The following is a 25182-nucleotide window of genomic DNA, read 5'->3' as shown; positions in this document are numbered from 1 at the left end:
TGTATATTAGTTTGGCCATATCAAAGTACAGTTCTCCTTTATATTTGCTAGTTCATGTAAAAATACACTTCCATATATTTGCGAATTCATGTAAAAAATACTGCTATGTTTGTGGGGTCGATGTGGGAATTTCATAGGAAAATGCCTGGTGTTGGCTTAATGGTTCGTGTGGTGGGCTTGGGATCCTAGGATCCTGAGTTCAAATTCCATTTGGCTGTTGAATTATTACCAGGTGGAGTTGACTCTGCATGCCATCTTTTTGAGGTCTGCAAAATAAGTGCCAGCTTTCTGGTATCCTGTGTCGGAGTGGCGACCCCTCCAGAATTGTGCCCATTCGCCAAGGTGACTGCTTAGGCAACACCAATGGTCTGCACCAAGTCTGGTCACAATGGATGGATGGATAGGAAAGATAGGATCGTATAGAGTTGCTCGGCCTGAAGACATGTAGGAGACATCTTGATGTAAACTCAGTAGGGAAACTGAGCTTAAGTGTTACTTCTCACCACACAGGGGGTGGTGCAGTGTTAATTAGATAAGGATTAAGGCTAATTTCCCCCAGTATGTAATTGCCACCTGTGATGCTTCCTTATATTTTTGTATTACAAACCAGCAATGAAAGAATTACGTTTTTATAACCACAACAACCATTACAATCGAGCTGCATGACCAATCAGGCAAGAAGCTCCGCTACCAAGGGTGATGGCTGGTGAAACCACGCCCGGAGGAGGAAGATTGATAGGCGTGGACGTCGAAGGGATCTCAGAAGCGAACGGATGAGTGGAGTTGGGTGTGAGGGACGTGATCAGAGAAAACAGAGCACATCTTAGCAAGAGAATGGGGAAGCAGGTCATTGCAGGAGGAGTGAGACGCAGTCGGAGACGAAGGCTCTAAGCAGGACAGAAGTGAGACAGGCAGGATCAGTGGTCGAAAGAGCAGGGTATTACGGCTGGCTTTCCTTCAACGCATGAAGAAGACCGCACGATTCTTGTGTTCGTGCTGAGGTGAGTTTGCCCGCGTGTGGGAGCAGCACCAAAGCCTCGTGTTGAGCCATTGGGGGAAAGAGATGGTGCCATTCTGCGAAGCAGAAGATCGACGTCGGTAAGAACGTTCGACGAAGAGAATGCATGGCGGTTGGTGAGCCCTGGCATTGAATACTGTCTCACAAATTATCTCACATACGTTCCTGCCCAGAGAGTGGTTCGTCACCATTTTGGGCACGTCCTCCTGCACAATAATGAAGCAGTTTGGTGACTTTCAAGCTACTGAGACAATCCCCTGGACCCGAAGCTAAGTGCCGAAAGAAAGGAGGGATTTTTCTTTGTTTTATTCTGTTCTCGTGTTTGTATTTGAGTCTGTGTGGAGGCGCCTCAAAATTTGATTTAGATTTAGGTTACCTCGCGTCTTGATTTGTTCCATTATTACTTTTGCTTTTCTGGTTATTAAATCATGATTTATTTAAGTTGTTTGTGTCTGTGTGTCTGTAGTGGGTTCGAGTACAACCCATGTTCCTCCGTCCTTCCCGTTATTTCCTTCATGCGCGCCATTATCTCCGAGAATCTCGGCTGTAAGCCTCCAAGAGAGAACTGTTTGGCCATCCGTCCAGGTAGGGGCTAACCCTTTGGATACGACAATACACTTCTCTGATATATTCGCTCATTTATATAAAAGTACACTTCTCCTATATATTCGCTAATTCATATAAAAGTACACTTCTCCTTTATAGTCGTGAATTCATATATAAAAGTACACTTCTCCTTTATAGTTGTTAATTCATATATAAAAGTACACTTTTATATATTTGCTAGTTCAGATAAAAGTACATGTCTCCTATATATTCTCTAGTTCATATAAAAGTACACTTCTCCTTTATAGTCATGAATTCATAAATAAAAGTACACTTCTCCTTTATAGTCGTGAATTCATATATAAAAGTACACTTCTCTTTATAGTCGTGAATTCATATATAAAAGTACACTTCTCCTTTATAGTCGTGAATTCATATATAAAAGTACACTTCTCCTTTATAGTCGTGAATTCATATATAAAAGTACACTTCTCCTTCATAGTCATGAATTCATACATAAAAGTACACTTCTCCTTTATAGTCGTGAATTCATATATAAAAGTACACTTCTCCTTTATAGTCGTGAATTCATATATAAAAGTACACTTCTCCTTTATAGTCGTGAATTCATATGTAAAAGTACACTCCTTTATATTTGCTAATTCATATATAAAATATATGCTAGTTCATGTAAATACATATAAATTCATATATAAAATGTATACTTCTATATATTTGCTTGTTCATGTAAAATACACTTCTATATATTCTCGAGTTTATACAAAAGTACACGTCTCCGATATATTTGCAAATTCATATATAAAAGTACACTTCTATATATTTGCAAGTTCATATAAAAGTACACTTCTCCTATATATTTGCAAGGCCACATAAAAGTACACCTATATATTTGCGAAGTTCATATAAAAGTACACTTCTCCAATATATTCACAGGTTCATATAAAAATACACTTCTATATATTTGCTCGTTAATATCAAGAACACTCACGATATACATATTTTATATCGTCTCCAATATATACATATTTTCTGGTGTATTAACCGCACCCCTGTTTTTCACGCTCAAAAAAGAAAAACTTTTCCGGTGTATTAACCGCACCCATGTTTTTCATCCTCAAAAGAAATGAATATATTGATCATTTTATTTTCTGATCTAGATCTAAATACCTTTGTACATTAATTTTGTTCGGAACAATGTGACGGAGGTATCAACATGCTTACTCCCATGTCCACTTAATTTTGTCTCACAGTCTTATTATCATTTTCAAAAAGTTGAAGAGAGGAGAGAATACCAAGAAGTTTTTATTTTTCTTTCTTTTTTTTTAATATTACAAAAGGATTTTTTTTTGTTACTAGAAAAAGGAAGAAAATGGATTCTTACCAGTATCATACATATTTCTTGTGGATTTGTGGCCCTGAAAAGGGCTGTTTGGGTTTGATGAAGCTTTTCAGGTAAACTCGAGCAAATCCTCGTCAATGCTTTCCTCGTGACTGCACGTAACTCCTTGTCTGAATCAGGGTAGAGCAAGTCCCTGCTGCTGTCCGCATCGCTGTCACCGTCATTTGCTGCCTCCTCCTCCCAAACGATGTCGTCCTCTGTGCCTTCCATGTTCTTGGAGATGCAGCATTTCAGAAATGCTCTCTTGATGACGTATCCAGAAACGTATGCATCTTGAATCCAGAATATATCTTGAATCCAGAAATGGTATCTCCTCCCACACCTTGACGATCCAGTCACAGATCATTGGAAGGTCGACCTTTCTCATCCTCCCACTGTTGGTGTAGGTCTTCTCCCCACTCATTATCCAGTCGGACCAGCAGCGACATAGCCCGTCCTTGAACGGCTTGTTGATGGACACATCGAGGGGCTGCAGGAGCAATGTCATCCCAACAAGGATGACGACGAGATTGGTGTTGGTCCGACGGCGCATTGCTTTGGTGTCATCGGTCTTGTGACATTTGAATGCACCCAGGACTAGCATGCTCTGTCATCGGGAGAGACTGCCATCCGGCCTACTACTCCAGACCGTGTGCACCCAGTCCTGGATCAGTCCCTCATCTATCCACCCCTTCTGTGCACGAACAATGACGCTGGCTGGAAACTTGTCTTTTGGCAGTGTCTTCTTTTTCAACACGACAAAGGGGGGAAGCTTGCCACCGTCTGCGGTACAGGCAAGCATGATGGTGAATTGGTCCTTTTCGTGTCCAGTCATGTTGATCATCACATTCCGCTCCCCCTTCACTGTGACGGTGGTCCCTCTCGGTATGTCGAAGGTAAAAGGGGTTTGGTCGGCATTCCCAATCTTGCTGAGGGGATATTCTTGCTCTCGGTGAAGCCTAATGATGTTGGACTGGGAGCACGTCTTATCAGCCATATCATAGTGTAGATGCTGGGAGATGTGTGTGGCGTCGAACCAACAGCTGATGGCATCCTATGAACCTGTGGGCCCACGACGGGCTGACCATGAAGTCCCCGATGTCATCCTTAGCTAAGCTCTTTGCCTTCAACCTGAGAGCAAGTGTTGAGATGGCGGAACCCTCTACTCTATTCTCCCGGACCCATTCTGAATTTAATTGAATAATAATAATAAACGTCCTGAGTCAGGGTCAAGTGTCCGATCAAAGGAGGGTTGTAACGAAGTGGGACATCTTGGTACCCGATCATCACTGCCAGTAGTTATAAAGTGGCAGTTCTAGTTATGTTTATTATTAATTACGTAACACACCAGTACACAAACACCACACAAAATACTCCACACAAAACAAGTCCTGATGAGGTTCTGCAAACTTTGATTGCTCTTTTTCTTGTTTATTTTGTTATCACATCTTAAATTTCCGACTGGACGTGTGTGCGTGCGTGTGTGTCGATATATGAATATGAACAAAATTGCAACTCTCACTTTACATTATTGGCAGAAGCAATCAAGCATCTTTGGCTTGACGTAGCTTTGATAATAGACGATTAAACTGGGAATATCATGAGAATTTGACTCAAAAAAGAGCTCCACACAAGCAAGCTCGTCACCTTCCCAAACAACCTGAGCAGTTCCAGAGCTAAATATTGTTACCTGGTAGAAATTCAAGTAACTCAAAGGGTCTGCTACCAACCACTTAACTATTAGACCGGTATTGCTGCTAATCGGTGGATCGTAGGTAATCTTGGAGAATAAACCACACATCATGTGTTTCTAACTTCAATGTTGTGAGTTTTCAGAGAAACCCTCAAAATGAGATGTGGGGAGGCCTTTGACTTACATTGGACTGAAATAGGCTGCTTTAGGGTTGAACTGTATACAATCAAGTGATGGCTCTTTGGGTTTATGATCTCTCTAACCATAAAATCCAAGTCGCAGATGGTGGCAATTAATTAGGTGAGAGATAATTTATTACTCCATCCAAATGAGGGTGAAACACACAGATGGGTCTTTGAAAATTTATAATGTGGGAGGCTGTCCTACTCCATAGTAAGGTTCTTGTAGCTTTGACATTTCATAATTTGTCTGCACAATTGCTGTCAATAAGTCAGTTGAATGTTTCTATACATTTGGAGTTGCTTGCACTTACACCAGGTGCAAGTGCTTTGCTATGGAATTGCTTTAACAGAACGAGACGACGACTTGAGAGATTCGTGGTTACTGTAATATCAGATGGGTTTAAAGAATGAGGGCTCCAAGATAATACAGCTGGGAGAAACGACCTGGTATTGAAGTTGGTCATCTCATGGTTGCAGTTCAGCAGATTGAGTGAGAAATGCGGTGGAAAAGTGAAGTCTTAAAGATCTTTGTTGATTTTGTACCTCTTTGGAGATCACCTTGCTCAGTCATGATCATTTATTTCTTGTCTTTGTAGGGCTTTATTGTCGATGTTGCCATTTTGTAAATTGCATTCATTTGCTCACACTACTTTTTCTTAATGCTTTGTTCCTTGATGCATCCAAAACCTTTTTTTTTAAACACAGCCGAATACTTCCCATATTTAACGAATCCCATGCATCGTGGGATCATATATTCATTGCAAAATTGAACAAATTTTCTTAGTGTTTGCAGATGGTCCATGGTATCAAATGCAATCCCAAATTCTGTTTGTCGTCAGTTAGACAGTGTACATTTTTTTCATTGACAGACTGTTTGTACTTTAGCAAAGATTTTGAAGACAACAGGCAGGAAGATAGTTAGTCTGTAATTTCTGAAGTCTTCTTTCCCTCTTTTCTTGTGAAGAAGTATTTATTGTGGTATTGTTGCAATCATTTGGTACTTTGTTTTGCTTTGTAGTCTGCAAAACTAATGCCAAAATCTTAACCAGTTCATCTCCCCTTCTTTAATGATCTCAATTGATTATACAATCATCTCCTGGTGCAATATATATATATATATATATATATATATATATATATATATATATATATATATATATATATATATATATATATTCCACGAAAGAAGCAGGCTGACTCTGACACGATGATGACGTCACGTGCATAAATTACACCAACACATCACCTCCAAACGAGGAGGCATCCATATGGTCCTGAAGCCTTTGCAGACTGAGATTAAAGCCTATGGTCACAAATAGATGAAAGCAGAGATGTCGATCTAGATTTCACCCTTGTTGTGGGCTCATCAGGACAACGTACTGCAATTGTTATTTGTGACCATATTTGGCTCATTAATATAACTGAATCGAACCCCCAAATTTGATGATGCAGTCGGTCACAGATCGAGTCCCATCACAGCAATTGCTGCATGACCTGTCAGCAACAAGTGTCACCTGCTATGCGAGCACATTGTCTCTGCCCTGCTGATCACCAGTCAGGAGGTTTGCAGCCAGGAACATTAAATTCAACAAAAGAAGCACGCTGACTCTATGACACGACGATGACGTCATGTAAATAAATTACACCAATTACGTCATGTGCATAAATTTGTGACCATAGGCTTTAATCTCAGTCTGCAAAGGCTTGAGGAACATTTGGATGGCTCCTAGTTTGGAGGTGATGTCTTGGTGTAATATATATATATATATATATATATATATATATATATATATATATATATATATATATATATATATATATATATATATATATATATATATATATATGTGCACCGGACCTTTACCAAAATGGAATCACCTTGTTCTTGTCTCCAAGTCAACTCACCCACCCAGTTTTGTCGAAAACCGTCCATAACTATTTGAGATATTGTGCTATATATCGTTTTTGGCCTTGTCTCTCAGTGGTCAAGAATCATTAAAAAATTCAAGTAACCAGAGCCGGATCTTCACCTTAAATCGAATCAATTCATCCTTGCCAGACACCAAACCTTTCATCCACCTTTCAAGGCAGAGGCAATCAAACAAAACAATTGATGTAACCCATAAGCCAAAAACGACTCAAAATGCTTCGATATGATCAAAGGATAATGGATTACTCTCAATAAAAGTAGACACTATCCGATGTAATCCCACGTGCGATCAGATAAGTGTAATTGCGGTTGTAACAGCATTACATATGGTGGGCACATGATGGTGTGCGGCAGAGAGATGGGGGAGAAGGGAGGGAGGGAGAAAGATGTTGGAATACGTTCGACGCACATATACACCATGACTATACTCTGAAGACTTTCTCAAACCCTCTAATATGCCTACCAACCCCTTTTCCATTTTTTCCCTTGGAAGTTTTATATATCCAAACTTTTTGCAGTTGAACTTTGTTTAAAATTGAAACTCGTGAACTATTTCATCACTCTAAATGGTATTTATAAATAAAGTACAATACTTGTGCTTCTGGATGTCCTTGATTCCATTCTTCAGGTTTCCAAGTCTTTCTGCTGAATTATCTCTGTTGAGATGCAAACAAAATAAATTGCAATGTTGCATTCTGTGCTTAAATATGCTCAAAGTCAGGCATGTCCATGAGGCTTGATGTGAAAGTAAAGTTTAAAAGCCAATTATAGCAAAGCATTTGTCAACATTAATTTCTTCCAAAGGTGATGTTCTTTTGTAGACTGCAATCAAGTGGGAGGTTTCATCACACAATGACCATTTCCGACTGGTGGGTCAAAGGCAACTATCAGATTGACCTTTACAGGAAACCCACTGAGTGGGTGTTTGGAGAAGAATGACAATTGCAATGATTCATCCACAAACATTCAACGGTAATTCCTATCTCCATTCAATAGGTGAGACGTCATACTTTAATTGAAAGATTCCGAACCATTCTCACCATAGTCCCGAGTCACTCCCAACAACCGGCAATTGTTTGAACCCAACAAACAAATCACTTCGACATGGATTACCAGAAAGTCATCAAAGCATTAGAAGCATGTCATGAGACATCTTGGCAGGGGAAGATGGCGCTATAAAAGAATATTAATCCCTCAATGGACTGGCAGGATGGTCTACAACAGGGGTTCCTAAACCCAGGATCGTGACCCGAACCTGGAAAAAAAACCCCTCAAATTCCCGTTTTTTTCAGTGTTTTTCATGTTGAAAGTGTTTTCTCCGACAATTTATATTGTAGGTACGATACCATTTGGGTCACGAGGCGAATGCGATTTCAAATTTTGGGTTGTGGATAAAAGTTTGGGAACCACTGGTCTGATGTACACTATCCTTTAAGATGTCTAGCCTGGGTTTGAATCCATTCCCAGCAATAAACTGTCATGCCAGTGTTTCACATGCAGGGTGATTCAATGTTTGTGCCATCCCTTGTAAACTGGAATCTCTCTTCCTCTTATGTGGCGACTTCAATTGTCATCACGCCAGTTGGCTAGGTGTGGGTACCTCTCTCACCTGCCATGGGACATCAGCAAAAGCTTTCTGTGACTCATTGGGACTGACTCAATCGGTCAACTTCCCGACCCGGATCTCAACCAATGGTACTCCATCTCTTCTGGATCTGATTTTGACAAATTTCCCTGACAATATCTGCTGCTCTTCCTTCGCTCCAATTGGTTCTTCTGACCACGTCCTTATTAAAGTGGACATCTCTCTGGCTGTTATCAGAGAACCACCTCACCGCCGTCGAGTCTGGCATTTCACTCAAGCCGACTGGCAGGGTCTCCGAGCAGCCATCAAACTTACAGACTGGTCTCCTATCACTACTTTCTCAAACATCAACTCATCCTGGGAATTCTTTCAAAGAAACTTGCTCTCCCTCATGCACAGATTTATCCCCTCTCGTGTTCAGTTGTCTTACCCTTCCTCCCGCCCTTGGTTTACTGAAGCTTGTGGCGAGGCAGTTGTCCTGAAACAACTTGCCTTTGCCTCATGGAAAGCAAACCCAACTGAGGGCAATCTCAGTTCTTTCCACAAAGCTCGGAACAAGTGTGTAGCTACCCTCAGGAGAGCCAGAAAACAACATCTTTCTCATCTCAAGTCTGAACTCTCAAACCTCTCTCCCTCCTCAAAATCCTGGTGGCGTTTAATCAAATCTGTTTCTGGTGTATGTTCCCCCTCCATCCCCTCCCTTACCTCAAATGGCCGCACTGCTGATTCCACACGTGATAAAGCTGAATGTCTAAACTCGGTGTTTGCAGCTAAATCTTGTGTCCCAAACCCATCACTATCTCTACCCACTTTACCCAGTCGCACCCAACTGTCCCTGGACTCTGTATCCTTTTCTCCTGACAAGGTGGAGAGCTTGCTTTCAAACCTCGAGTCAGATTCTGCAACCGGTCCAGACGGCATCAGCCCACGTGTCCTCAAAGCCTGCTCTTCTGCTCTTGCTCACCCTCTCTCTGTTCTATTCACCCTCTCATTTTCCCAAGGTCATCTGCCATCTGCTTGGAAATCTGCTAACATCACTGCCCTGCATAAAAAAGGTGCAAAAACAGATCCCTGTAACTATAGACCAATCAGCCTTCTCCCAATCATCAGCAAGGTTATGGAATCCATCATCGCTTCAGACATGAAATCCTTCCTCTTCTCCAATGGCTTGATTTCCAATCATCAATTTGGTTTCAGACCAGGTCACTCTACCCTAGATATGCTGCTACTGCTCTCCCATCAATGGATGGAGGTCCTCAATGCCAGACAGGAAATCCGAGCCGTATCCCTGGACATATCACGTGCTTTTGACACAGTCTGGCACCCTGCCCTACTCACCAAACTCTCTTCCCATGGTATTCAAGGCCATCTCCACTCATGGCTCGCAGACTTCCTCTCCTGTCGCAGTCACCGTGTGGCCCTAAATGGAGTTCTTTCATCTCCTCTTCCTGTGCAGGCTGGAGTTCCTCAAGGTAGCGTTCTGGGCCCTGTTCTTTTTCTGGTTTTCATCAATGATCTCTCGGACTCTCTGGAAAATCCTCTATTTCTCTTTGCCGATGACTCAACCCTCTGCCGTACCATCTGTCATCCCTCAGCCCGGCAAGCAGCAGCTTCTTCACTCACTGCAGATCTGGATAAAATCACAAACTGGTCCAACACGTGGAACATGTCTTTCAATCCACACAAATCTCACACTCTCACTATGTCTCTTCGAAAGGACCGTTTACAAAACCCCCCATCCACTTTCTCAACAATCCTCTGGAAGAAGTCTTTTCTTTCAAGCTTCTGGGTCTCACTATCTGCCATGACCTTTCCTGGGAAAGTCACATTTCCAACCTTGCCTCAAAAGCCAGTCGCCGACTGGGAATCCTCCGTCGTGCAAAGTCCTTCCTCGGCCCTCTTGAGCTCCTGACCACTTACAAAGCTTTTGTCCGTAGCCTGATGGAGCACTGCTCTCCCCTCTGGGCTGGTGCTCCTGCCTCCCACCTTTCTCGACTTCACGCTGTCGAAACCAGGGCTTTTAAGATCATTGGCATCTCCCGCAATGAAGCTGAGTCTTTGGGCCTCTCACTCAATCACCGCAGGTTGGTCGGTGGTCTTTCTGTCTTCTACCGACTCCTCTCCAGCCTTGCCCCCCTGCTCTCTCTGCGATTTGTCCCAACCACATTTCCACAGGGCGCTCAAGGTCCGCCAACAACCCCCTTCTGGTAAAACTACCAAAATCACGAATCACTGCTCATCTTCACTCTTTCATTCCTCTTTTTCCCGCCTTTGGAATAAACTTCCTCACTCTATTCTTTCCCATTCTTCCCTTCAGGCTTTCAAAACAGCTGTTCACCACCACCTCTTATCTTCCCCCATCCAAATCCTCGATCTTTTCTACCCCGATAATCCACCCAAGCCCACTTCCTTCAATTCTCCTGCTTTCCTTCCTGAAAGTCCCTTTAATGTCCATCTTCCCCTCGCCATGTTCCCCGTCCCATCCCCATCCCTCTCCTTTCCACAGTTCACCTGTGTCTGTTCCCCAATGTTTTGTCCCTTCCACTCCCGCCCCTCTTGCCTCATGCCTCCTTGCTGTGAGTTGTGTGTTAGCTCTCATACGAGCCTCGACCAAGGTATACAAAAAAAAAAAAAAAAAAAAAAAAAAAAAAAAACTGGGCATCCCATCTGCTGGCATTAATTGGTGGACTTTAAAGATCCCATGGTGTCATTCACGAAGAGAAGGTGAGCTATCATCGACATCCTGAACAAATTCCAAATTCCTGCTCTAACCAGCAGGAGGCACTGCATTAGAGGCACAGCCACACCTTTAGCTAATGTGCTGTGTACGAAACACAGCCTCGTGCTGTGTATGAAAGAAGAATACCTCAATGTCACTTTTGCATAAATCCATCAACGCATTTGGGGTAACCTGATAAAAAAAAACATATAAACGAGTACTTTCATTCATGTTTGCATTCATTGGGACAACTGTAACATCTGTAGGAGATATTTTCACCTTGCTTTTCTGATCAACCCTTGCATGTTCACATTTTTACTTTACGATTGCACTTCATAGACCTCTTGTGCATCCACATTCAAATTGATCAACGGGCACACCTGAGTTTCCCAGAAGTTGCTTGAACTCAGTAAAATGGACCATAGTTTTTAAACCTTTCATTCTCGTTTTGAGAGCAATGCCAGAGTTTTGGGTCGCAAAGTCTCAAGTATGTCCAAAATGGTTTGAATTCCAAGCTCATGGGATTTAGATATTAAGTGGATATCGAGAAATGGTAGGAAAATGTGTGAGGAGGTAGAGAAAGGATGAGATCGATTAGAGGATGAGTTAATACTTCTCAAGCTTCTTGATCTCACCTGCAGAGTCGTTTAATAAGCTGAGCAGCTGATCGTCCAACCTTTTTGGGAAACTCCACAAGATCAATGCCTCTTAGGATAAGGTTGTATGTCTTCATAGGGTCAGCTGCTGAAAACGGAGGGCTGGGAAGAGAATATCAAGGACAGAGATGAAACAGAGGCGTATTACTTGATCAAGTCCAAACGAACTGGAAAATCGTAATCAGATCAGACTGTGCACACAGTGCACAGTCAAACAAGAAACGCTTGCTGTTTCTACCTTTGGGTATTGCCAAAAAGACAATATACTGTATTTTAAAATGCTTTTGGATAAAACCCATAACGTCATCAGTGATATCACATGGATGAAGAGTCGGTTGGAAGAGAACTGGATGGGAGATATTGTCAACCAAAGCAATCCATAATGTAAAGCAATTGAGAGAATAAAAACCAACAACAGTGATGGGCTGGCAGGATAGCTTAGCACTTAGGTCATAGAGGTATGCACATTAGATTCTGAGTTGTCTCTGAATTCCTATCCTGACTTACTGACAAAAACATTATGTAACAAAAAAAAAAAAAGTTTGTTTGAGTGAATTTTTTGGTTGTTTATCTTTTATTAGGTCGTAAGAATGAAGAAAAAGCATATATTTTATGTCGCTAATCATTATTAAGGAAATGACACCGATTTTTTTGAAAAATAACAAAAAATTGTATATTTACATAAGGAAATTGCAGAAAAATGTATTTGAACATTAATGAAACTATACAACAGCGTTGAAACATACAGGGATATGCTAATCAGAAGTAAAACATCGCATACTGTTGATCGTTTTGTGATTTAGAAAATATTTTGAAATTATTTTGAAAAAAATATGATTTTTTCAAGTCGGTTATTCAAGTATGATTTATATGATTCATTCAAGTAGTCATTTGATATATGTTACATTTTGTTTCCGTTCTTTCCCTTCAACTCGTCTTATTATATTTGTTCTTTTATTAAAAGATATTGTCTCATGATGGCTTCTGCTCGAGGTTCCTGCAAGCATGATCCTGATAACTTCTGCTATGTCTGTGGAGTCTTTCTGAATGTCAAGTCAGTCAAGTACACCATCATTGAAGGGAACCTCTTCTGTTCGCCTTACAAGGCGTACTTTGGAGTTCAATTAGGGGACCAGGACAAGAGTTGGGCGCCACACGTGGTTTGCGGAAGCTGTCGGTCCACTCTGGAGTCGTGGTACAGAGGGGAGAAACGAAAACTGAAGTTTGGCGTGCCAAGAATCTGGCGGGAACCAACAGATCACTCAAACAACTGCTACTTTTGTATGGTGGTGGTGACGTGTCACCGCAGGGGAAAGAAGACGGATGTGTTCGACTACACCAATCTGCCATCATCTCTTTGTCCGGTGATGCATTGTGAGGAGATTCCAGTTCCCAACCCTCCTCTGGTGATCACGAAAGATGCTTGCACAAGTTCCAGCAGCGAAACAGAAGATGCCCATGACGATGTCTTTGTTGCAGATGATACCCCGGCTATTCTGCATTTCCCTAACCAAGCGGAGCTCAATGATCTTATCAGGGACCTCGGACTCACCAAATCAAAAGCAGAATTACTCACATCCAGGTTGAAACAGTGGAAGTTGTTGGACGAGAACTGTCGGGTAACAAAATAGAGACAACGTCATGACATATTCTCTCAGTATTTCACACTGAATGAGAAAGTGTGTTATTGTCACGACATCAACGGCTTGTTTGAAGAAATTGAATTCCTGTATGATCCCAGCAACTGGCGACTGTTCGTGGACAGCTCAACTAGAAGCTTGAAGGCGGTGCTGTTGCACAATGGTAACAAGTACCCAAGCATCCCTATCGCCCACTCTGTTCAGCTAAAGGAAGGCTATGATAATGTGAAGCACCTGCTGCGCCTGGTGAAGTACGAAGAGCATGATTGGGAAGTGATTGGAGACTTTAAGATGATTGGCTTTTTGACAGGTTTGCAAGGTGGCTTCACAAAACATCCCTGTTTCCTCTGCTACTGGGATAGCCGAGCCACAGCGAGACATTATGAAACGAAGGACTAGCCATCAAGAACGGGCTTTGTCATTGGCGAGAATAACGTGAAGTGGCAACCGCTGGTTGAGCAGGAGAAGATCTTGATGCCACCCCTCCACATCAAGCTGGGGCTCATAAAGCAATTTGTGAAGGCACTAGATCATGAGTCCGCTGCCTTCAAGCATTTGGAAGCGGTATTTCCGAAGTTGTCGGAGGCAAAAATAAAGGCAGGGTTGTTCGTTGGGCCTCAAATTAAAAAGCTAATGAAGGACCCGGAGTTCTCCGGAAAGTTGTTGGCACCGGAGAAACGTGCCTGGCACAGCTTCGTTGCGGTTGTTCAGGGCTTCTTGGGTAACAACAAGGAAGAAAACTACCGCGAACTGGTGGACAATCTTCTCAAGTCCTACAGGGAGATGGGTTGCAGAATGTCCCTGAAATTGCACACGATGCATTCCCATTTGGATTTTTTTTAATCCAATATGGGAGACTACTCCGAAGAGCATGGTGAGCGCTTCCACCAAGATGTGATGGAATTTGAGAAGCGCTACCAGGGCCAGTATAATGAGCGTATGATGGGCGACTACGTCTGGGGTTTGGTCCGAGAAACCCAGCCTCTTCACCGAAGAAAGAGCAGAAAATCTGTGCGTTTTCAATAAACAGTCTTATCGAAGATGTAGTATGCGATATTTTACTTCTGATTAGCATATCCCTGTATGTTTCAACGCTGTTGTATAGTTTCATTTATGTTCAAAGACATTTTTCTGCAATTTTCTTATGTAAATATACAATTTTTTGTTATTTTTCAAAAAATTTATGTCATTTCCTTAATAACGATTAGAGACATGAAAGATATGAATTTTCTTCATTCTTACGACCTAATAAAAGACAAACAACTAAAAAATTCACTCAAACAAAATCTTTGTTGCATTGTGTAATTATCATCTGAGTGTTTCACAGACAGTGCAAGACATAAATGTGTGCTGTCCCTCGGATGGGCATTCAACTGTGTCCTGTATGACGACATTAGATGATGGACGTTAAAAATCCCACCGTGTCCTTCGCGAGGAGTAGGAGTTATCGCCGACACCATCAACAAATGATAAATTCCTGTTCTAACCTACAGGGGGCACTGCATCATCAGCACTGCCATGCCCTGCAATAACTGGTGCTAATTTATGGCCACGTGCTGCATATGAAGGATGATAGTGCCAACAGGGATTAATTGAAATGCTTGTCAACATCGTTTGTTTTATTCCACATTGTACATGAACATCTAAAACATCAGAGGATGTACAAGCTGTGCTGCACACGTCGGTATTAACAAATCCGTTCCCTCAATGTGCGTTTGAGTTGCATCATTCGGTTTTGGAAATCCATGAATGCAGCCGTGGGTGGCTTTTGGACAAAATGTCCGATCTTTGTGGGAGCGGGCGGGGGAAGAGGGTTCAAAATCAAATGGGCGAAGTGTCACATGGTTTTCTTAAATCGTGAAGCGGTTTTACTCTACCCCGCACACGAAGCGCAAAGTGGGATTCAGCAATTGGTTTACTATGTCTGACAGACGCCAGTCTATGATTGAGGAACTACTTCATTTGAATTTAATTTAATATTTTGAACACTGTAGAACATGAATCTGAACACAAACCTGCAGTTTAGCAGTACTTTGGCAAATTCTACGGAATCTCGCCCCGAGCCTGCATGCCGCAGAGGAGCAAGGTAATTGTTTTACTCCATCTGTCTGTCTGGCAGTCAAACAAAATTGAAAATCATTCCAAACAGGAAACTTACTGTTTTTAGGGACGTCATAAAGGACACAAACAACAGGCATGAATAACTAATTTAAGGTATTAAATAAGGTAGTGTAAAAGACGCTGCATCAACAGCAGTAAACTTTGTAAAAAAAAAAGTCCCCCCCCGCCCCCTGCAGCCGTTAACGTTTATTTTATTTCCACTGAACTACATACTTGAACGCGAGAACACAAATCTCCTTGTTCACCTTCCAAAAAAAACCCCTCAGTTTAGCAGTACTTGGACAATTTTTTATGCCATTTCAACCAATCAAATTTTCCGCTCGCACTCTCAGCATTGGGGAATATTAGGATTCAGACAAAATGGCGGCTCGAAGGAACTATATATCATATCGTGCTCGGAAACGCAATATGCAAGAGTTCAAAAGACCATTTCCATGTCCATTTTCTCAAGACTGCGTGGGGGTAATGTGTGATATGAACTCTCTTGTTGAGGAATGGATCAGCTTGCATATGTCGATTTTAATTGGGTGGCACTGATTTCACTCCAGTTTTTTTTTTAATATTACATCTCAATTTTAGAAACCTTACCTGCCAGTGAGCAACTCGAAAATAAGTATTCCCAGGGACCAGCAATCTGCAGAGGAGTCATGACCACGGTTGAGGATGACTTCTGGAGCAACATATTCCGGAGTTCCACAGAAGGTCCAGGTTTTATGACCTGGTCCGATTCGTTTTGCGAAACCAAAGTCCACCTTCACACACAGACAACACAGGTAAGTTGTATTGAAAAAGAGTTTCCTTTTAAATTAAAGAACATCATCAAAAGGTGTTTAAAAACGTGCACATAAAATAGACTGAGAATTAGAACCAAACTTATTTAACATTACAAATATAATCGACTCATGGCTCACGAACTTCCTCTCCTGTCGTAGTCAATTTGTGGTTCTTCATGCAATTCTCTGCGTGGTGTTGGCTTAGTGGTTAGGGTGGCTGGATTAGGATCTTAGGGTCCTGAGTTTGAGCCCTTTTGGCTGCTGAATTAACACCAGGAGGGGTTAACTCAGCCTGTCATCCTTCCAAGATCAGCAAAATGAGTACCAGTGTACTGGTAGAGGGCGACAGCATCAGGGGCACAACTGTACTTCCAATAAATGATAGCTACCTGACAGCCAAGCTGCCATATTCAAGAACAGAACAGAATGGAATTCTCTCATCTCTTTTTCTTGTCCAGGCTGGAGTTCCTTAAGGCAGTGTTCTGGGCCCTGTTCTTTCTCTGGTTTTCATCAATGATCTCTCCGACTCTCTGGAAAATCCTCTTTATCTCCTTACTGATGACTCCACCCTCTGCCGTTCCATCTCTCATCCCTCTGATCGGCAAACAGCAGCCTCTTCACTCTCTGCAGATCTGGACAAAATCACAAGCTGGTCCAATAATTGGAATATGTCTTTCAATCCTGACAGACCTCACACCCTCACCATGTCTCTCTGAAAGGACCATCTGGAACCCCCCCTACTTTCTCAACAGTCCTCTTGAAAAAGTACTTTCATTCAAGCTTTTGTGTCTTACTACCTGCCATGATCTTTCCTGGGAAAGCCACATTTCCAAGCTGGCCTCCAAAGCCAGTCGCCGACTGGGCATCCTCCATCGTGTAAAGTCCTTCCTTGGCACACCTGAGCTCTTAGCCACATTCAGAGCTTTCATCCTCAGCTTCATGGAGTAATGCTCTCCCCGATGGGCTGGTGATCCTGCCTCATACAGAGCTCAGCTTCACACTGTGGAAACCAAGGCTTTCAGGATCATTGGTATCTCCCACAATGAAGCTGAGTTTTGGGGTCTCGCACTCTCTCACCACAGGTAGGTCAGTGATCTCTTTGTCTTCTATCAAAATCGTCTCTGGCCTTGCACCCCCTGCTCTGTCTTTGCTTTGTGCCCCGATATTTCTGCAGGGTGCTCAAGGTTCACCAGCAACCCCCTTCTGGTGAAACTGCCAAAATCAAAAATCACTGCCCACTTTCACTCTTTCATTCCTCTTTTGCCCCACCTTTGGAACAAACTCCCACATGCTCTTCAATCCCACTCTTCCATCAAGGTTTTCAAAACAGCTGTTTACCACCCTCTCTTATCTTCCCCCATCCAAAACCACAATCTTTTCTACCCCATTAACCCACCCCAAACCCACTTCCTTCAAATTTCCTGTTTTCCTTCCTGAAAGTCCCTGTGGTGTTCATCTTGTTTATCCCATGCACCCCCCTCCTTTCCTTCCCTCTTCCACAGATCTCCTGATGTCCCCGTTCTCTACTGTTGCTGTACTTCCCTTTCTCACCCCTCTTGTCTCCTGCTCCCTTTGTTATATATTCTGTGTGTTAGCTCTTATACGAGCCTCGATAAAGTACTGCATACAAAAAAAAGGTAGTGGGTTGATTGACTTCCACCCTTTATGAGCACAAACACGAAACAACGTCGATTCTCTGCAAGATTGTACACAGCACGCATGGACCAATAGGACCATATTACCTTCTAGAGGTGGAATATAATGATAATGCAATTGCCATTAAAAACACAATTCAACCAGTGCAATACAAAGGTAGAGTGCGGCCCAAAAATGACATTTACAATTGCAAAAGTTGATGTGCAAATATCCAGGAGATGTTCTTCAAAAATATGAACAACCATCTTGGAAATGTATTTGATGTGGACAACATATTCAATGTGACCATCATTTTGTCTGTAGCGGTCGTGACTCCACCATTCCGTCCTGTTTCCCGCACCACACGCCGTACACATCCCGGACACATCCATGACAGTTTATCTTCTTATGGCAGTCTTCCTCTGAAGCGTCAATCCAACTCTTTATCTCAGCGATTCCAAATGCTGAAATACTCATTTGTTAGACAAGCTTTAGTCGTGAGGTTTGAAATTGTACCGAGTAAATCTTGATATCTGACCTTGTACGTGCAGTAAACTTCAAGTTCAAAACACAAAACGTGAAGGGGCTCCCTTCAGGACATGTGATGGTTTAATATTGTTACGGCTGTGGAAATTCGTATTACACCATAAAGGGCCCTCAGGTGAGATCTCGATGGGTACATGTGTAGTTAGCCCAAACCCATTGTATAGAGGGAATTTATGTGATTCATCCGGGCTGCGACGCTTTGAGTTAGCCATTTTTTCTTTTCTGTCGTTATTTTGAACCAACCACGTCTCAACCGCCATCACACAACAACCACCTTAACCACCACGCCAGCCATCGTCACCAACTACAACCACGTTCCAACCCGCAGACAACCACAACGCCAACCCTCACCACAGAAGACCCTCCACCACCTTCACCTTTACCTTCACGAATTCATCCCACATCATCGCTTCCACGGCCATTCCTGCACCACCTGTGAACACTGAACGTCGGGCTGTCTCGGGCCCGTTCGGCGATTGGTGCCGAACGCACCGAGCTGCGAGCGCGAATGGCGGCCTTTCCGAGGGGAAAAGTCGGATCAGAAACGCTTCACGCCCACTTCTCCTCCGTCCAATTGGCAAGGGTGGGGCGGTTTGGCCCCGCCTCCAAGCGTGTGTATGTGAAGTCCGTATATGCAAATTTTAGGATCAGGAGAGGTTCACGCCCATTTTTGCCCGACCAATGGCTGACCGGGGGGGGGGGGCGGCGTGGCCCCGCCTCCAATCACGTTCTGATCCTAAAATTTGCATATTGGCTGCTCCTGCCGCCTATAAAAAGGCGAGCGCAAGGCGAATTGTAGAGAGTTGGGTTTTGGAGCGAGTTGGGTTGTGGAGTTGCTTTGAGGAGAGTGTGGAACTGGGGGAGTTGAGTAAAGAGTTGGGTTTTGCAGTTGCTTGGAGAGTGTTGGCGAGAGGTTGCTCTTGGGGACAAGGAGCGTTGCGTTGGCGGAGTTGAGTCGGGTGCACGCGGTGGAACTGCAAGCAAGGGAGCTCGGGTCCGAGGCAAGAAGGTCAGCGACGAGGTTGCGGTGTGGGGGATCGCTCGTCAGGTCGCGGGACCCAAGCCAGCCAGCCACTCCCCTCCCCCAGGGCATCAACAATTCCCCCTTTCCCCCAAGCTGAGATAGTGCAAAAGGGGGCCCCGTTCCCACCCCACCCCAAATGTCGTGCCAACGAAACCCGTCAAGGGCACGGAGTCGGGGCACAGCGGCACGGCCACATTTGCGGCTTGCCCGCCAACGCGTCATGAGGACGCGGGTAAGACCTCCCCGGTCTCGCGGACCTGGCCGCTCCTCCAGGTCACGCGCACATTTGGCCGACAGGCCTGTCTGCCTCCTTGTCTGTGAGGGTGGCTTCTTTCCTGTGTTGGCGCCGTCTGTAAAGTAAAACTGTATAAATGTTGCCGTGTGTACGTGTATAGTCAGTTGTAGCTCTTACATTTGCTTTATGTGCATTTTGATTCTGTATGGCTGTATATACGTGCTTGTCTGTGCGTGTGTAAATAAAATGCTTGCTTGTTGAACTGTGCCCGTTTCGCTTCGTCTCCTTCCTTTTAATTGACTCTCCATCCAAATTCACGTAAAAGGTTCGTAGTGGGTACAACATCCCGGTAATTAATCTGAACCGTCCAGGTCGACGATAACACCACTCGGTTATCCCGATAGTACGGAACGGGCCGCCGAAGCAGCTCGTGTCCGGAGTCGACCTGCGGCGAGGTACGATCGCCCGGTTTACCATCCGCGTGAGTACTTAGGTAGGTCGAGTTTGGTGAACAACCCTATCCTACGCGGGTGGCCGATTGGCACGATTGTGGTGAGGTCGAAAGGCCCACCCATGACTAGCTCCCGGCGTTGGTCCGAGAGGGTCACGACAGAATTGTCCGTCCGGTGGGCGACGTGCCGCGATTCGAGTTACGTGGCCATCCGCACGCCGGCGGGCGCAAATTCGCAACAATATCTTATCCCTAGTAGCTCACATGTTATAGCCAATGGTAAAACCCCAGACAGACTGGATATGTGGCAGAGAAATGTATTGTTGGTGGGGGGTGGGGAAAGAGGCGGGCATTGACTGCAGATAGAAAAATCAATGTCACAAGGTGGCACCGCAGGCATGCAGTGTTTCAGGGAAGTTACTTCTCTGACTGGTTCAGTCGTGTGTGTGTGTGTGTGTGTGTGTGTGTGTGTGTGTGTGTGTGTGTGTGTGTGTGTGTGTGTGTGTGTGTGTGTGTGTGTGTGTGTGTACAGGGTGATTCATCATTAAGTTTTAAAGATAGAAATACCTTGTTATTATAGGTACAGCTTTAAAAAAAATTGTTTTGAAAGCTTGTTTATTGATATATATATATATATATATATATATATATATATATATATATATATATATATATATATTTCTTTGCTTTCAGATTGATCCATTATGGCTGAGAGATTAACTGTTGCTCAACGAGCACGAATTGCTGCATTCAGCCAAGGACATAAGAAGATCAGGAAAGCATATCACAGGGAGATCACCCGAAAACATTGACCGGGTACGAGACATGTTCATAAGGAGCCAACAGAGGTCGATCAGACAAGCGGTGAGGGAGAGCGGCGCCATTGTTGTGACATCGCTGGTACTCAGAGTGTCCTGGGAAGTGAAGGCACCTCTCCCAAGTTCTGTGGCTATGTATGTCTCATGTATTTGTCTTTATTTTCATGTGTGTAGCAGCTCCACACTGAGCCTTAGATACTGTGAGGAAATAAGTTATCAAGCAATTCAGGTTATTTTGATGAAGGACTTGGGATGGAAACCATACAAACCTCATTATGTTTAGAAGTGGATTCCAGATGATTGTGGCAAGAGAATGAGGTTTTGTGAACATTTCCTTCAGTGGACTGATGACTGTCCAAATGTATTAAATAACATCATCTGGTCTGATTAGGCTGTTCTCCATGTTGGTGGTTTTGTTAATTTTTTTTCTATTTTGAGCATCTTGAAAAATAATTTCCTCAAATTAAAAGCAAGGGGTAATTGAGTAATGTAACAAAACTATAACAGTGGCAGAAAATAAAGAGCAAGAGTTCAAACAAAGAGTAGTAGTAGTAGAGGTAAACAAAGACAAAATTGGATGAACAGACCAGTTTGGCATAACCATGCGAGTCCAGGATGAGGTTCTCAGGTTTCAGGTCTCGATAGACGACCCCACGTGCATGCAGGTACGAAAACGCCTCGAGCACACAGGCGGTGTAGAACCTGGTCTGTCCATCTGTGAAGCTCCCTCTACGTGCAAAACATTACAACACAGACGTAAGTGCACAACTGGTGGACCGTAGCAAGGTGGTTTGTTCATAAAAATAACAACAACAATGATGACGACAAAGAGCTTAGCTTCATTTACTTACACTTATTAAGACATTCACAAAGTGTCTAGGTAATTCTTTGGTTCAACATGTAAGTTAATCATGATGGGATGTGGATGTTAAGCAAACGTAACGGTAACAGATATCAAATGAAAGACAAGTATCTCCATAATTTTGCAGAATTCAGAATACTGGACAACAAAAATTTTTTTAAATACATATATGTATGTGTGTGTATGTATGTATGTATGTATATATATATATATATATATATATATATATATATATATACATATATATAATTATATATATACAGATATACTTACAGTGCCTTCAGAAAGTATTCACACCCCTTGACTTTTTCACATTTTGTTGTGTTACAGCCTGAATTTAAAATGCATTAAATTTAATTTTTTTGTCATAAATTTTTGTTTTTGTCACAATATGACAAAATACCTCATAATGACAAACTGAAAACATGTATTTATAAATTTTGACAAATGTATTGAAAATGAAATACAAAATTATCTAATTTACAATGTATTCAGCTCCCTGAGTCAATACTTTGTAGAAGCGCCTTTGGCAGTGATTACAGCTTCGAGTCTTCTTGGGTATGTCTGTATCAGCTTTGTACATCTGGATTTGGGTATTTTTCCCCATTCTTCCTTGCAGATTTTCTCAAGCTCTGTCAAGTTAGATGAAGAGTGTCAGTGAACAGCAATCTTCAAGTCTTTCCACAGATTCTCAATGGGATTCAAGTCTGGGCTTTTGCTGGGCCACTCAAGGACTTTCATGTTCTTGTGCTGAAGCCATTCCAGTGTTGCTTTGGCTGTATGCTTGGGGTCATTGTCCTGTTGGAACGTAAATCTTCGCCACAGTCTGAGGTCTTTTGCACTCTGAAGCAGGTTCTCCTCAAGGATTTGCCTGTATTTGGCTCCATTCATTGTTCCCTCTACACGTACAAGTCTCCCAGTCCCTGCTGCTGAAAAGCATCCCCATAGCATGATGCTGCCACCACGATGCTTTACGGTAGGGATGATGTTAGATAGGTGATGAGCTGTGCTTGGTTTCCACAAGATATAGTGCTTTGCATTCAGGCCAGAGTTCAATTTCTGTCTCAACAGACCACAGAATATTTTGCCTAAATCTCTCAGAGTGTTTCACGTGCCTTTTTGCAAACTCCACAGATCTATGCCTCCTCACCTTTCTTTCTCAGAGTTCTTCGGACAGTTTGTTGGACTTCACGGTGGAGTTTCTGCTCTGACATGCACTGTCAAACTGTGGGACGTTCTGGAATGTTGTATATATTGTTGCAGTTCTCGGAACCGGCCCCAAAGGTAAATGCACACAATATACAGGTCCCTCAGTTTAGTTATTTCCATAGTATAAGTTCAGAGTAGCCCCTTCCCCTTGTGTAGTGAGTGAGTTGAATGTGATTGAATGTGTTGGTAAAGGGTTGGAAAGGTTTTCCCTTTTTCTCTCCATTTCTTTGGGGGTGATTGTAAATCTCCTACGAGCTTCGGGGCACGTGCTGTGCACAAGGGTGCTGGCTAATTTGCATATCATGCCAAAAGCTCGTTTGAATCGTGCATTCAGACCAAACTGCCCCTCACTCAACCTTCCCATAATCTTCCTTCAGATGACACAATAAGTACACAACCATTATCATTTATTGGTGCACATTTTTACCCCGAGGTTTGACTGTCAATAGGAGGGGTTTTCCTATTGGTTTTTTTTTTTAGTTCAATTTAAATTCTGTTTTCACTTTTAGCAGTCGTTAAGGTTGATTCACTCGGTTGCATCAAGATTTGTGAAATTTGAATGTTTTGTATCCTTGGTCTGCGTGGGAATGCATTGCACCGAGGGAAGGCTTCCATTGGCTTCCATGCTGTCTCATGAGGCTATCTTAAGTTCTATTCGATTTCTGTTTTCACTTTTGGGACCTTCTGGTGTAGCTAAGGTCTTACTGTAGATAATTTTCGTAAAATCCGAGCAGAAGCACACTTTTCATGAGGAAAATGTATTAAATTCAAATAACCGTTGGGTATTGAAAGGAACACCACATGCTTTCCGTTCACTGTTTGACCTTGTACCGTGTCACCCTGGGAGACTGCTTATGGGTAGCGTCTATCCAATCTTGGCTTATATTTTTTGAAGGTTTGGTGACGTGCTCTACAAGTATCCAAAACAATTCCGGTGAAAAACGGACGTTTTAAAATGTTGTTAAAACATTTCATCGGACCACGAGCTGGCGGGTCATGTGATGCGCAGGCAACATGGCGCCTTATCTCACGAGAGATTAAACTTTTCGGTGGTCCTAGGGTCCTTTCTGTTGAATACCAATACTTTGTGGTGAAAGCCATGATTTACAAGAATTCAGAGTATTTACTTAACGGCCTTGAGTGCGGGTTTGAAAATCGTGTGACGTTGGAAATAAATTTCTCTGGAGAATGGAGGTCTTTACTTCGAGCAGCCTCACGCATTTATTATTTTATCGAAGAAATCAACGTTATGACATACAAGGGGTGGGGGTCACACATAGTCGCCATCTTGTATTATCTGGTAATCGGCTGCCCAAGTATCAACCTCATTTGGTAATCAGCTTTCATTCAACGTTGAGGTCATTCATGGTATTCAGCTTGTTAATTTTTACACTTGGTTTTTATTTCTCACGTTAACTTACATTGCATTAAGACGTTATACATGCCATTCATCGCCCCAAGACCCGAAAACCTCACAACCCGCAAAGTGCGACATCACTTCCACCACACGCACGAGCCACCCCCTTCCTCCATAATCATCACCTCATCTACCCCCACAGACGCTGCCACGGCTTGGAAGCACAGGGGAGGTCGCACAGGAAACGCGACAGCGGACTTTATCCAAACTTCAGGATGAACAGGCACTTATTGGCCATTAGCCTCATATTGCTAAATAATCGCTCCGTTCACTCCTACAAGTAATTACAAGCTCCCAGCGTTTGCCGCATACCTGTAACGCGTCCCAAGCTCCACCCGTGTTAATCAGAGGGTCCATCACGTGCTGTGGTTGAGTGACTAACTGGGCAGGAATCGTCGTGGAGGTCTGGCGTTGGTGGGATTAATGCAGTGATGTGCCGATCAGTGGCCGAGATTACCCCAAGAGGCCGTTTTGATCCATATTTAGGCCCTACCCTTGCTTATCGGTTACAAAAAGCGCAGAAGGGCCACTGCTGCGGTGCGTTGGTTCTTGGCTTGGTCCTGCGTCAGTGTATGGTCTGGTGCTTGTCCTGTGCTTTCTTTGTGGGGCTTCGCAAGAGAACGATCAGGGTACGAATGGTGATGCTGACGTTGGTGGGTCGGAGCTGGGGAGCCGGAACATTGGGTGGATGGAGCGAGCGCAGTAATTAGGGCCTAAGCCAAG

At 43.2% G+C, this 25182-nt stretch overlaps 1 protein-coding gene across 1 annotated transcript in view; it reads left to right on the top strand.

Moving 5' to 3' along the window:
- Positions 1–25182, top strand: part of LOC147019819 (cGMP-dependent protein kinase 1-like) — a 156310-nt gene that overhangs the window by 87677 nt on the left and 43451 nt on the right. The window contains exons 13-17 of the mRNA XM_085893767.1: positions 3104–3290; positions 11808–11905; positions 12693–13347; positions 13573–13678; positions 14225–14329. Coding sequence (XP_085749893.1) covers positions 3104–3290; positions 11808–11905; positions 12693–13347; positions 13573–13678; positions 14225–14329 — 1151 coding nt within the window. The remainder of the gene's footprint in view (positions 1–3103; positions 3291–11807; positions 11906–12692; positions 13348–13572; positions 13679–14224; positions 14330–25182) is intronic.

The sequence above is a fragment of the Eptatretus burgeri genome, chromosome 9, assembly GCF_056783735.1.
Source record: "Eptatretus burgeri isolate ZD-2024b chromosome 9, Ebu_testis_v1, whole genome shotgun sequence".
Taxonomy (NCBI): domain Eukaryota; kingdom Metazoa; phylum Chordata; class Myxini; order Myxiniformes; family Myxinidae; genus Eptatretus; species Eptatretus burgeri.
This window is presented reverse-complemented; position numbering and strand designations above follow the sequence as displayed.